The sequence below is a fragment of the Fopius arisanus genome, unplaced genomic scaffold, assembly GCF_000806365.1.
Source record: "Fopius arisanus strain USDA-PBARC FA_bdor unplaced genomic scaffold, ASM80636v1 scaffold00029, whole genome shotgun sequence".
Classification (NCBI taxonomy): Eukaryota; Metazoa; Arthropoda; class Insecta; order Hymenoptera; family Braconidae; genus Fopius; species Fopius arisanus.
This window is the reverse complement of record NW_011887768.1, coordinates 248133-263516: the sequence shown is the minus strand read 5'-3', so window position 1 is coordinate 263516 and position 15384 is coordinate 248133. Positions and strand designations below refer to the sequence as shown.

At 40.0% G+C, this 15384-nt stretch overlaps 1 protein-coding gene across 5 annotated transcripts in view; it reads left to right on the top strand.

Annotated features, from left to right (window-relative positions):
- Nucleotides 1-14476, top strand: part of ASPP (Ankyrin-repeat, SH3-domain, and Proline-rich-region containing Protein) — a 42411-nt gene extending 27935 nt beyond the window's left edge. For all 5 annotated transcript variants that reach the window (XM_011302713.1, XM_011302709.1, XM_011302710.1 and 2 more), the window contains exons 4-11: nt 1277-1403; nt 9444-9634; nt 9701-10214; nt 10756-11896; nt 12817-13539; nt 13876-14042; nt 14120-14319; nt 14403-14476. In XM_011302713.1, coding sequence (XP_011301015.1) covers nt 1277-1403; nt 9444-9634; nt 9701-10214; nt 10756-11896; nt 12817-13539; nt 13876-14042; nt 14120-14319; nt 14403-14438 — 3099 coding nt within the window. In that variant the 3' untranslated portion in view covers nt 14439-14476. The remainder of the gene's footprint in view (nt 1-1276; nt 1404-9443; nt 9635-9700; nt 10215-10755; nt 11897-12816; nt 13540-13875; nt 14043-14119; nt 14320-14402) is intronic.
- The last annotated feature ends 908 nt before the right edge of the window (nt 14477-15384 follow it).

Genomic DNA, 15384 nt, shown 5'->3' with positions numbered 1-15384 from the left:
TGAGTGATCTCTTATCTCATAGCAGCTACAAACACCAATCTGTCAAATTAATGAACTATGCAATAACAATGCTCCTCCTGAGACAAACGGATTCGATGGATTCGACAATTTCTGACGAGAGCATTTTATTTCGACAACTATTTAACCAAGCACGAGAGCCCCGATTAGTCCTCATCCGAGTTTACCCAAATTGTCCCATGAAATCAAAATTAATGAGCAATTTTGGGATTACAGAATTGGGTATTAGCATCCACACGAATTTACGAGGTAGTTAAAATCTCATTTCCAAGTTAAGCTTGTGTTATCTCTTGCAAATGCATTCCCCCAGTTTTGTAATTGGGGCATCAGCCTCGACATGTCGCATAGCAAATGAAAAAAAAAAAGAATAGTTTGAATACATCTGATATATTTAATCAGAATAATGAAATCCCATGATGTTGAGATGGTTGATTATTCCATTGAGATTGGCAGCCGACAGAAAGTTATAAGTATGCAACCTGGAATAATGAGTACCTTTGAGCAGACCCTTATCACACTCAATGTGATAAGCTTCATGATAAGTGAGGGCACTTCCCCAGCAAGCCCATGGAATATTAACACACCTAATGCCTCCTCTAACCCCACCACGTTCACCAGTTTTCTCTACTCATTATCACTGGATTCATTATGCCATTAATGAGCCAAGCCAACACTAGTGGTACATGACATTACGTCTAAAGGGATTAACTCCCTTTAATCTCCTTTGTTGCCCCCTGTGCACCCTAATAGGCAAAACTGATTAATTTAATCCATTTAACCTGTTCATTGGTGCTTTTAAGGGGTTTCAGTAGCAATCAGTTCTATTTTGTCCATTGATCTTTCAAATTTTCCGGTCTCGGATGTTGGAGCTCTCGCCTCCTATCGCAAAATCCTCTTCATATCGGGTTTATCCTGGTGGTGCCGCAAATAGGCAACACGGAGGTGGCTATCATAGTTTAGTAGAGGTGGGTGTTCACCTTGTGGGTGTTCATTTTATTTTCACGAGTATTCCTGGCTCATATCGTCGTATTTCGATAGTTCTTTTGTATACATTAGATAGCAAAATGCATTATTGTACAGAAACCCTCGTCGTCATGTGTGAGGCTTCCTCAGACGAGGGCTTTGCAGGGCATTCACCTCGTTTAAATCAGTCGCCATTGGAGATATTCACTCTATATTCTTCCTCTTTTTATTCTGTTGAGGTAATTTGCACAGCAATCGAGGTGTTTGTAGTGATTGTTCTTTTATTATTTTTCAGGAACCAGCACAGCAGGAAAGACTCGCCAGACTGCGTCATCGGCTTGATCAGCAGCAGAGCAAGCTCAACAGGCTGAGATTGCTCAGATCGCAGACTGATCAATCACGGGCTAACAATGCTACATTGAGTAAGTCCATTTGAAAATAGAAAATGGAATGGAATCACAATATCAAATATTAATCCATTTAATGGCTCCAAAATGTCTACCTCCGTTGAAAATATTCACTTCCCCAAGTGATAAAATCCAATTTCTCCAGGAAGAGTAACCATTTATTTGATTGGAAACTGACCTATTCACTCTCGAAAATTTCCCCAACCGAAATAAAATCAATGATGTTGGATGGCGATAGATGTATTGATTGTACTGTATACTGGTGGGTGCCTTATTGCCGATTGTATCGAATGAGCAAATATTTGCTACAACATTAAACCAATCCAGGGTAGAGACAACAAGCCCTAGGTTCTGTGGAATTCCCGAGGTCGTACCATCTAAAAGCCTGTAATGGGATAGGTTGAAACGTCCACGACTGATTGTTACAGACAGATCAGACGCCCCTCTACCTCCAGCCTCTGTTATAGTGGTGGCTTTATGTGTATTCCAACTGGGTTGGAAATCGTGTCTGACTGATACAGAGGGAATCGTTTATTAGGCACGTTGTGCAGCTCACGATGCAAATTCCCATGCAGTCAACGTCCCAGATGAGCACGCGAGCGAGTGCACACGCGAGTTTAGTCCATGGTCCAGCTGAGGGGACAAGGAAGACTATTCCCTCACCATCTTTCATTATTCTCATGTTATTTCGTCACAATGCGACATGATTCAATTATTATATCTGTCGTTTTAACGAGTTACTGCCGATATATTCTCAGTTTTTATGGATTTTCGGAAATTTCTAGGAAAGCGTGGATCAGACTAAAAAATTAAAACTAACATGAAATAAACGGGAAAAGATATAAAACATCCTTGAACATCCGTTCAGGAGAGTTCCGGGGAGTTTGAGGTAAATAAAAATCACTGGATTGTGATTTTTATTTTTCTGAGACTGCCATCACGCAATTACCCACTTATTTCACCATTATTGTCTTTCCTATCTTCTAAATTCGCTACGCGTTCATTTATTTTCTCTATTGACCTGAATTCCACAATTGGTTTATTTATCTCCTCTTTTCTATTGTTTCTCGTCTTGTATTACGTGTCCTTGTCTGTACTCCATGCTCGACAAATTCAAAGCTATTTCAAGTTTTGTTCTGCTTGTTATTGTTTTTCTTCAGAGATGACAGTATTCATACAGGATTTCATTTCCTCTATATCACTTTTATTGAGTGGATCGCATTCACCTGACCACTCAATGGATTCTAACGGTTTGGTGCATGTGAAAATTCATAAGCGTTACTGAGAAACTTTCTGCCGGAACTAGAAACAGCAGAAGGCAATACTAGTTGGAATTTTATTATAATATTCTAACCTGATAAATGGACAATGCGACTTTCATAGGCAACTTTCCATTCAATTTTGCGCAAGTTTATGATTGAAATCGGTGATAATGACAGTGCAATCGTCAGTAATATTGGGCATTAAAATCCATTTACCACTTGCACAAATGCTCATGGTGAGATGATGTTCTATTCCCGTGAGATGATAATCATATTGAAAAGTGCTGTTTGCCCGAGTAATAATTCATTCAGAAGTGGCAGAACCGAGGGACTGCAGTGAGTTGATAAAAAAGTGACATTTTTTGTTCTCACTGAGATAATACGAAATTATTCGCTCAGGGAATCCCTCAAACAATGCCACTGTTAATTTTTAACTCCATTCGGAATTCGTTGGTTCATGTATGAAATTAATCCGCTTCACTCTCTCCAGCGGCTTTTGACCCAGGCTATATATGTTTTCCAATAAAAAAATGAAAATAAAAAAATAGCTAAAGCCAGAAAGAAAGGGACGAGGGCATTTTACGAGGAGCCCCACAAACGCGTTATCAGCATCTCCACTCGTAACGAGTTTTCTACTGCGGTACGCGTTCAATTACCGGCTTAATCCACGTGGCTTAAAGGGAAAACTCTCTTGACCTCCTCGCGCTCGTTGATCCAACGAAAAAAAAAATTCCGCTTGATTTATTTCCAACGTCATGGCAAAAACTCACAGGCCTTTTCTTCTCCCAGAAGATGGAAAAAAGAGAGGAGAAAAATCCACCTTTACCAGATGAAAAATGATTTCCTACTTCTCCGCAAGATACTCCATAAAAGTTATGATTCATTACTCAATTTGATAACGAGATGAGTCATGTGATTTTACGGTCAGCTCGGATTTGATTTTTTTTTTCAGAGACAATTATTCCATTCTTTTTTTTGACAAACGGACGCGCGAAAATTTTCATGCCACAGTCATTAAAACTTGAGTGAATAAAGAGGTGAAAAAAAAGTGATGATCAAGTGGAGTAGAATGAATGGTTGTGGTACGTTCGTTGAAAAAAAAGAGGCAAAAAGTGATGTGAAAAAACGGTGAACGATGGTTTGTGGTGTGCGTCATTGATATTATATGTATTCGCCATGTGGGTGGAAGCATTGCTCGTAGCATTGATAGAGTATATATAGTGTATGATATTGGAGGGTTGGAATATGGTGGTGGCGCATGTGGCTATCTGGTGGCAGTGGCAGGGACAGTGGACCTGGGGATTAGCCGGTTTCCATGTGCCACCCCATGTTGGCATTCATCGGGAATGCGCAATTCAGACGACAGGGATGGGCCACTCCACCTCTGGATATGCATAGCATTTTCATCCCGCCATTCCATGTCATTTTCATCTCTCTGCTATTTCTATTTCTCTGTCCTACCCTCACCTCGGTGCGCACCATAATCAATTGTCTAATTATAGTACATTAGATCGTACAAAATGATCTTTGAAATCCAGTAAAGCTTCAATTTTTAAAATCGATCATGGATTGAAAAATCCTGCTGAGATAGCAACCAACCCAGGACATGGGCAAATCTATTGTCCTTTGTTTCAATCGTGAAGCTTTTTGTTCGTACCTTCACCGTTGTACCTGTAATTTCATTTCGAAAGGAGTAAGAGAGGATCCCCAGTGCTATAAGAAATAAAATGATATAGCTGTGAGGGCAAAAAGTGGAGGGCGTCAACGGGGGATTTCTTCAAAGTGTAAGGTGAGGCGTGAAGGTGAATGCAAGAGTCTTTTCCACTACGGCCATCATAAAAAAAGGGAAAAGCTTGGGGTGCACCATCTCGAGTGCGAAATTCACCTCCACTTCTTCTTCCGGCCTGGCGGCTTTTTTCATCTTTATTGAGACTTCCATCCGCCACTCGGATTCACTCGGCTAATTCACTTCCCCCTGGCCATTATTCATTTCCCTGGAGTTACGAAAACCACCAGAATCTCAAACACACGCTCTTGAGAATATTTGAAACCTGCATCCTCCGAGGAAAGATCTTGCCTTTCAATTGATGCCACCTACTGCTCAAATCCATCCGTCCGTGTCCCCAACTCAAACTCAATAAGTACTTCATCCCTCTCCGATTCAGGAAAATTTCTGTATTCGAAAAATTCTATAAAACTTTTCTGAAAAACTACGGGCGGTTAATACGAATGGATAAATCGACTCTAGCGCACTACAGCCTCGTTTATAAATAGGAAATAAAGATAAATAAAAAACCGAGCGATTCTTTTTATTCTTTTTGGTTGGGGATGCATTACTCTTCCAACAAGGTGGAATAGCATGTTTGACTTGGCCTATTTGCCTTCTCTATCCCAGACGGAAGTCGCAAACTTTGCAATCTTGGAATCACCACCCCACTCGCAATCTCAATCGCCTCTTTAACCCTCTCTCCACCATCTTTTCAACTCTGGCATTGGGAGTATTCCACACTAGGATGATTCGACCTCGATTCCGCTATTTTATCGCGGGCATTTGCCATTTATCGGCGAGAATGCCCGTGAGTCGAAGGGGTGGAAACCTGTGGTTTTCTCGTCTCTTTTATCCGAAAAATCTCAAAGTCAAAAAGCAAAAATTGTGGAAAGGCGAGATCAAAGAGTTGACTTGAGCGACAGCTGAAGTAATGAAATTTTACTCAGAGGTGAATATTTTTAAGTGAAATTAAATGAAATTCCCTCGACTCGCAGCGGTGGATTTTACGTGGAATTAATGTCTTTCCAATGAATTTTTTACGTCTTTGCGGATGTTAACGAGCGTTAGGCTCTCTATCTATAAATATGTACTCATCCGCATATGGAATTTCAACATCATTGTTGAATTCCCACAGGCAATGCCAACTGTTCCCCAGATTTTTATATTTTTTTACTGCAGCGTTGTATTACCATACACCAAGAGCACGGATAAAAATATTTGTTTCATTTTGCCGTGCGAGAGAAAAAAAATTGACCGAAAATTTCCATTTCCAAATGGATGAAAAAAAAAGAGGCGCTAGGAAATAAAGTAAAATTGGAAAACGAGATTTTGCAGGGAACGAGTAGAAGGGAGAGGAGACAAGCGAAATGAGTGGATAGTGGAAAATAGAGGTACGAGGGAGTGAGATCTGCTCGTTTGTTCCAATGGATGTCGCCCTGCCTCTCTCAGGTTTTTATCACCCTCTACGAGGCCACTATATGTCACATCCAATATACATTCATTTAAAAAATTCAATTTTCAAAAATCTCCCGCACACTTCTCCCTGATCATCTCCACCAATGGGGGTGAGAACACATATTTTTTTTTCGTTTTCACTTTTACGACCTTTGAGGGTTGTAATATCATGTACAACATGCAAATAACCGAAATCAACAGTTGTTTGTTGGAAAAATTCTATTTTGGAGAAATGTCTTTTTTTGCGGTCAGATATGGATCCGCGGCTGTATGAGGAACCATTTTTTCTTTAACTTTTCTATTTTTATTTCTCGAAGGAGTCGATTATCATCTACGAGAGGAATATATGTTGGAGGATCTCATGCCTGTAGCCATCCCGGAAGACACGAAATGAAGCGTGAGCATATGGGGTCTTTCCACGCCCTCTGCCAGGGCTTTTTCCACTTTCAGATCACTCAGGAGTTAAAGGTCGTATCAAGTCCGACCCTCTCGCATCATTTCTACTCGATAATTATCGCGTAGTCCAGATAATTTCTCTACCCTTGGACTCTCCCGGGGGAAACAATTAAACCATTTACTTTTAGCAATTAAATACTACGATTAGAGGTTGTAGGTTCGGGATGAAGTAGCTGCAATTCAATCCTTGCGGAAAGGGTTTAAGGATAATAATGAAATTAAAAGAGAAAAATGAAGATGGGACTATGGGAACCAACGTCTAGAGGAAAAAATCCGCCTTGGATTTTGGATTTAACCCCGAGTGACCTTTTGATACTCGAATTAGCCATCTGGAAAAAAGCACTGAGACAAACCCAGGGATTAAAGGGAGATTATCTCCCTTTCTTCTTTTTACTCCATTTCGCCCTCATTCCCATCGCAAAATCTGTGACAATAAATGCTTTCTTCTTTTCTTTTTCGAGAAAAAAAATTTTTTTATGGAGTATCGAGTGTAAGCAATCGATCTTTAAAATATATATATGGGATTGAAAAATTCTGGTGTATGGTAATTCTACTTATCTCAGGAGATATGATATTTCGTCTAACATCATGGGGAAGTAATATAAAAAGACTCGGGGATCTCATAAGAAATGAGGCAATGTAAGAGTATAGTGGAGAAGAAAATGGAGAAGGTGTACAAGTGAAGTCTCGAGAGCAACGCGAAATTGCCTCGATATTGCTACACTCCCCACCTCCTCGACATTGTCTATTCCAACTTGGAACTTGGAACTTACTATCAGACTCCAACCTACAACAGTATCAAATACCAATGGACGTTTATTCGATAGTTGAAATTTATTCCACCCCCGGGCAAATATGACATTTTCAATCGGTTCAACATATTTGCCCCAACAAATCAGCAATTGTTGATATTTTATCAATCTTGAATTCCAGAGGGACTGAGGGAATTGACAAAATACACGGATCGTTGCCAACTATTTTGGCATATACCGAGAGGATAAATTCTGTCATTGTTACAGTCCATAAACCTCGGGATGAGAGTTAATGCAATATCCACTGTCAACTGGAAAATCTACAGTTTCACAAAATTGGTGGGCGGTTTACACGCCACGTGTCAAAATTCATTGAATCGAAAAAACGAAATCTCTCGCATGCCAGGAGCAATTACTCACTATAAAAAAAATAGAAAAGGATGGGAAAACGTAGACCACAGCCGTACGGTAATAGTTTATGGATATTCTCAGTCTATTGGTCTGGGGTTTTCGTTTGTCCTGTTATTTCTCTGCATTCATCCCTGGAACATAATCTAGGCGGGAGACAACATTCATTTGCGGAGAGACGGCACATTAAAAATATTTATTATAAATACGTAATGTCTCATGTCCCCGACGTCTCATGAATAATTAGCTGCCCCAGGATTCCAATACATGTTTTATTTTTAAGCCCTGCTGTATTCGCATGCAACCGCACGAATCTCAACCTGGATTTTCCGTTAACACTCTAGATCCCCGGGGTTTTTTGTCCCTCCACTTTTATCTGTGCCGCTGTCTTCTACCTGGTTCTTTTTTTTTTCCACTACCACTTTAGACTTCCCCCGGAGTACTCACGTCCGCTTTCAAACGAAATCCCCGCAGTGTTTTCTAAACCGACCATCAACGATCAGGAAAATCCTCTTTATCGATTCCCAATCCGACCCTCACTTGGTTCAATCTCTTTTTAAACAACTCTCTCCGTTTTTTTCTCCTTTTTTTTTCTCTTCTCAGACAATTTTAGTTCCAGAGCAGGAATAACCCGGGACTCATGTGATATTTTCCATTGTCTCTTTCACCCGAATTCCTCTCATCTTTCCAAAATATCACGTAAAAATGTGAATTTTAAATAAGTACCGAGTAAATCTGAAATTCACATAAAAATCGATGGAATTTACAAGTGCAAAAAGAGTTATGAACACTAGTATCTTCTTGGTACGTTTTTTCATAAGTAAAAATGCGAACGCTGCATCAATGGGTAGACATCCTCTTCCTCCCACTTCCATGAATTATTCCATGGAAGTGGGTCACGTTGGAAAATCCCGTGTTGCATCTGCACCTCTTACTCCACCACCTTTCGCCTTTACTTGTGATTCTCACCGTTTAAAAAGTTGCCAACCCCCTCCTCTCGGTGTTACACCAATGCGATAATACATTCATACGTACGTTGAGAGCTTCTATTCAAATGATAAATAAAAAAAAATGCAGAAGGAAGTCTCGCATAGTTCAACACGTCATCGCCACTTCTCAGGCGGTTCACTGCGAGAATACCATCCCTACCTTTTAATGCTAAATATTTTTCCTCATTTCGTTGCCTCATTATTTTTCCTCTGCAATAGTACTTGTCAAAAAATTTGTCACACATGAAAAAATAGATACTATACACCGACTGATACCTTGACTGGATGATTTTACGAGCCATTAAAGACGGACAAGCGGAAAACGATGAGAGATCGTTAACCCAGCCTCCGCTCATCACCGGCGATTACCGTGAAAGAAAAGAAATACTCTCTAGCTCACTGTTTTCTCCATTATAACTAATGAAAAGGTGGGACGTACATGCGGATATGAGAACTGAGAATATACGGCACACTTGGGGCACTAAAACCACATTTCACAACATCAACTTCATGACTATCGAGTTTTAATTACAGATGAACTCTTGATTGATGCGACAAGTTGTTGAGTTTTGTTAGAAATAAAGAAAAAGGGCTCCACTGAATTATTCACATTACATTATCTGTATGAAAGATGAACGCGCTCTGAGGGCGATAATACTCGTAGATAGGATGTACTCGAGTTTTACCTCTATCCCCAAAGAATCAGTCTACCAGAAGAATTGTACGTTGTTTTGTTCTCCTTTTCTCTTGCTCTCAACATCAACCCTTGATAGACGTGGTGGCGTCAAAGGGGATTTGAAGGTCCAATGAAGCTTCAATTCGAGTGAAATTGTGCGGGGATCAAGAGACCCTCTACATTGTTTAACTTTGGCTTTTGTTCTAAGACTTTGACTCCCCTCATTCTCTTTTGAAGGCACCACCGCACTAATTCATTGTCGTGTTATTTTTATTTTTTATTTTCTCAGCTTCAGACCTGGACTGCATAAGGGCTCTATTCAATGAAAAGGAGAAAGAACTGTCGTTGGCAGTGGCTAAGGTTGAGGAGCTGACGCGACAGCTCGAGGAGCTGCGAGGTCGACACAATGCCAATGCTGCTGGTGGACAAGTGCCATCAGCAGCTAGTGCTGAACTTGAAAAATTGCGGAGAGAGCTCATGGTAATTACTGTTCCTCCATGTAATTATTTATTTTCAGTCAGATGTTAATTATCACCTCCATTGCAGTATCGAAATAAAATGAATGAGCAGCAGAATCAGGTGGTGTCTCAACAACGGCTTGTGCTGGCACAACGACAAGCGGAAATGGCATCAATTGACGCTAGGATAGCTCAACTCCAGGGTAGATTGCAGCGTAAACGAGCGCTGAATCAGCGTCTACTCAGTCAGCAATTGAACAATCGCCAGTGTGAAACAACAAATACGTCTGGATTTGAACAGACAACCAAGCAACAGGACTTTACGAGCCCGCCAAAACTTCGTCCCGCGGGTAATGTTGCTGCCATTGAGCCATACAGTCACATACCAAATGACAGTGACTTCAATCTCAACAAAAATGATCCAAAATATCAGACACTACCGTATAACACTAAATTTACCGTCAATCTAAAACCGATCGAGGACGATGTCAATAAAAATAATATTCAGCACAGTCAGAGTGCATCGCAAATTGGACAAAGAGCGACGTTGCAGCAGTTGTCGCATCAAATTACGCACAGCCAGTCTCAATCACATATTCAAGGTAAATTGTTCATTATAATTCAAAAGCCATAGTCCATTTGAAATAATTTTCAATCGCCTGCGATAGCCGGATCAAATGAATCGAATCAACAGTCAATTTTCAGTATACTCAGTATACAGCCATTCATCTCCTTCGAGTGAATTATCTTTCTGGGTGAATGACAAGAATACTCATCTCCCCAGCTAGATCCGTACTGTCTTGAAAACTGGATCACCTCGAGTCATTTATATACCTCGCCTGTCGTCATCACTGAAAAATCAATGACCACCCCCCCATCATATTTAGCCAAACGATTCTCCAATTGTCTTTATATCCTTCCACAAACTTTATCATTAATATCGGAAGTATCCAAATTGTTATTTCAAATTCACCAAATAAAACCAATAAAATGTCGATTGATGGAATCTGATGTCAATTTTGAATACATAAGTTTTCTGTACCCCGTAGTTTGCGAAATAATAGTCATCCCTTCTTCAGAGAGTATCACCCATCTGCCACCACAATGAAATTACGACTAAACTCCAGAATTCTCTATTACCAGGTCAATCGCAAATACTAGGACCAACTCATCCGCCGCAGTCTCCACAGCAGCCACAGCAGCCACAACAGAACAGTCCTCAGTATCCCACCTCCAACTTCCTCGTCAACTCATCCAACAACCACAACAATAACAACAATAATAATAACAACAATAACAACAACAATTCAATCCTCACCTCAACCCCCTCGACTTTCCTCCAAGAGTCCCAGCCGCAGATGACGAGGCATCCGTCCCACCAAATCCCTCAAAAGTCCCCACAGAGTACAACAAATATCCCCTCCACCCAGGCCCCACAAGATACCCGACAATCCATCACTCAGACCCACAATCACCGAAATCTCACCCACCAAAAGCCAGTCTCATCCGTAGCACCGAGTTTTCCAGTTAAATCTCCAATTTATCAAACCTCATCGATTAAAATAAATCCAGTAATGCCCCAAACATTGAGTTTGATAGGGAGGGGTCATCCCCAGGGCTACACCGATCGCTCCAACCACCACAATTCCACTCCCCAGAGTCAGTCTGTAACAACAACAACAACAACAGCAACGACAACAACAATAACAAACGACAATTATCCCCCGAGGCACAATTATCAGGGGCAATTGAATCAGATCAACCAGGGGTACAAAAATTCAAATTTCTCACAGCCCCAGAATTCAATCAATACCAATTACTCGGGCTATGCAGCGGGGAGTTACAATCAGATACAAAATTCGGATGGTCAGGGTGATAGGGTGAAGGGTGACAAGCTTGAGGGGAAGTATGATAATCAGAGATTTGAGGTGCCTACTAAATTGGAGTCGAATCAGCACAAGTTGGAGCACAGTGGATTGGCTGGGACACATCAATATGGTAAACATGATCATTCAGGGTTCAAGCACGATGGAAACTTGGCACTGTTGAAGGGAGATAAGGTGGAGAGTTTGGGACAAAAATACGAGACCAATCAGGGTAAACATGATCATGGGGCTAAGCTAGAGCCACCGGTTAAAGGGGAGAGCAAGGAGGACAAGATGAAGCCTGCACTACCACCGAAACCTGTCAAACCCAATCCACCACCGAGGCTCAACAACCAGGATAAGGGGGATACCAGTGGGGAGACTGTGGGAGACACCAATGCTAAAGCAACTGTTACAAGGTGAGTTCTCACTTCTTTTTACTTTTGATTAGAGATCCACTTGTTCTATTACGCCTCAACAATCTGCTACTGGATTGCCGTGTGGCGGAAGTATTTGATTGTTTGCCCTTGTCCTGATATTCTATTACAGAGTTTTGATACTCTGGATTGAATATTCAAGGCACGTCCAAGGCCAATACGTAATGATTATGGTATTTCGTATTATATTTCTTTCTCGTACGTCTCTAGTTTTCCTCTCTTGTGAAACTGGCACTCTAGCTGAGTTGTCACCGTCAAGTGAGCGTTCATTTTTCACTGCTCTTGAAAGTGAAAATTTCAACGTGGTTGAGTCATTGAACCAGAGAAAATACCGACGAAATTGAATGGAGAAGAAATTTTCTACATCTTGTGGAATCACGTCGATATAGAAAGACCATTAAATTTATTCAACTCAAATATAGGCTCAATCAATTATCCATTCACTATTTTTATGGTACGTGATCTGTGAATCTATCAGCGGGTTAATTATAAATGTTAATTAGTACACGATCGATTTGGCTGGTGAATCTCTGGTGTGGCGAATAATAGACCCAGAAATAGAACAAAGTTAGAGTGGCAGAGAGAAAACACAGTGTGTTTTGTAGGGTCAGTGATTGTGGTACTGTTGAAACAGACACATCAAACGGCGCATCGTGCTTTCATCGTAAATAAAAGAGTACGGACCTTGCTTTTTTATTAAAAGCAGAGAAAAAAAAAAAGAAAAAATGGGGAATGCATACATATCTAAATAAACGAGTGGTTTTTTCCATATTCTGGAAATATAAGGCTTTGAATGAATTCAAGTCAACTGCATGAAAGGGTTTTGGTGCCCATGGAGTTTGAAAGTCAATTGAAGAAAATAGAGACAATAAAAATAATAGTCTGTCTTGTGAATGTTTCAGAAGTGAGAAGGAAGAGGAAGTGCCACCGATTCCAACGAGCGAGCCTCCAGAATCGCCTAATGAAGTCCCAGTGGGTGGTGGTCACCAGATAATAAAGGCGCGCCCATTGACCTTAAAAAAGGCTCACCTCTCGGAACAGCCACGACTCCGATATGCCAAATCAAACGTTCACGTATCGATAAATCGTAGAATTGAGATGCCCCCGGCATTTCTATTCCCAGAGACTGAAATACCCGCGGATCTTATGCAAACGGATCAACAAAATACCCCGGATGTAACTGATCACATTAGTCTGAAGCAGATAAATAACACTACAGAGGAAACGAATTGCAACGAAAAATTGGAGGACTCGGATATTGTTGATGCACTGAATGTCATCAATATCGAGGACAAATTGAAGAAGGAGGTGCGCTGCGAGGTGGAGTGCGAGAGCAAAGGGAGCGAGGTGATACGGAGAAAGAAGGGAAATTTAAAATCCACAACGGGTAAGGCGAATTTATCGAGAAGGGTCTCTTTTGACCCACTGGCTTTACTGCTCGATGCAAGCCTCGAGGGTGAACTTGAGCTCGTCAAGAAGACAGCCAAGGAGGTCGCCAATCCTAGTTCAGCCAATGATGAGGGAATAACTGCACTCCACAACGCCATTTGTGCAGGACACCTGGAGATCGTCAAGTTTCTCGTCGAATTTGGCTGCGATGTCAATGCACAGGATAGTGATGGATGGTAAGGATCCTCACATAATACAATCCCTATGAAAATCATTATTATCCCAAGATAACAATCTTCTTTTTACGATCAAATATTTATTCTGGGATGCACAGCAAGTTGGTAAACAGTAGTGAGGAATGTTGGAATTTTTGCCAAGAAAATTGTTTACTCGCTTGAGTGGGGATTTGAGTGTCGTCTATGTGCTGAAGAATTTATTATTGAGAAAATGTTTTTGGATGGGAATTGAACGTGAGGAATTCTTTATTTAGTCTCCTGTTATTTTGAGTTTCACTTACTCGTGGTACAGCGCCTCTAATGTTTTATCTTTTTTATCTTTTGTGAATTTTGCAGGACACCTCTGCATTGTGCAGCGAGCTGTAATAATCTCGCAATGGTGAGATTTCTCGTGGAACACGGTGCATGCATATTCGCAACAACACTCTCCGATCACGAAACAGCGGCGGAAAAGTGTGAAGAGGATGAAGAGGGATTCGACGGTTGCTCCGAGTATTTGTACAGTGAGTTAATGCATTCCCTCCATTTATTATTTCCACGAGTTCATTGTATAATTCATTTTAATTTTATTGTTCTAAAGGTGTTCAGGAGAAGTTAGGCATTATGAACAATGGTCAGGTATTTGCTGTGTTCGATTATGATGCACAGCACAATGACGAGCTGTCGATGAAGAATGGGGATCAGCTCGTTATTCTAAGAAAGGGAGATGACAATGAACGAGAGTGGTGGTGGAGCAAGCTTGGGCACCGAGAGGGATATGTTCCGAGAAATTTGTTAGGGGTAAGTTGAGATTTTTCATCAATCTCAATAAAATTACGTGAATTAATGGAAATTCATGAAATCCCTTTGGTTTCTTTTTACAGCTGTATCCGAGAGTACAACCATCAAAGACAGAGTAGAAGCTCACATATCTGCAAGAGATTGTTTTTTTAACAACAAAGAAGAAACTTATTAAAAACAAAATGAGAACTTTTATCACCACAGTATTCAATTTGCAGCTTTATCTTATTAGGTATTCGTAATAGTGTATTTTTAATGTTACAGAATATTATATTATTTAAATCGTGCGTTAAAGCCGAAGTCAAAATTATGCAATGTCTTTTTTTTTAGGAGAAAATGTTTCCTCGTGTTTAATATCTTAATGAATGGATCAAATTTATTGATACGCATTTATTACCTCTTCGGTACTTAAATGTTTATTGAAAAATAAAATTGAACGGAGAAATTGATCTTCTAGACAATCGCTCAATTTGTTTCGCCTAAATGTTTTATGTTTAGATGAATTCAAATTGTTATTATTTTTTAATGATTTTTAATCCTCAATTATATATATTTTTTGTTAATATCGAATTTTTCTCAATCCGATGAAAATTAAATGTGGAATGGTTTTCGGATTTGGAAAATATTCAATTCTCATGAATCTGTTTTCCAAGCTTGCCAATAGATATTATAAATATTGTAAAATTAAAAGTTTAATTTTAGTCAGATCAATCGTCAGTTGTTTTATTCACCCGCGAAAATGAACAAAGTAAATGATAGAAATAGATAAAATTCTAACGATTGATCAAACAGACTGTTTTCAATAAGGAAAGATAATGAGGCTCGATCAAACGGCGTTTTATGCCATTTTTTTTTTTTTCATTTTTAATGTAGTTTCTAGGTCTCGAGAATGTGCACACAGCGCTGCCTCTCCAAAAAATCGACAGAATTATAATTGAACGGATATGCATTGTCCCAAGAATATTAAAAAATGTGTGCCTTTAAACGTAATAATGATTTTATGTAAGATTGCACGGTATATTGAGAATAATAAATTGTTTTTTTGATAGCATTGTGTACTCCTTG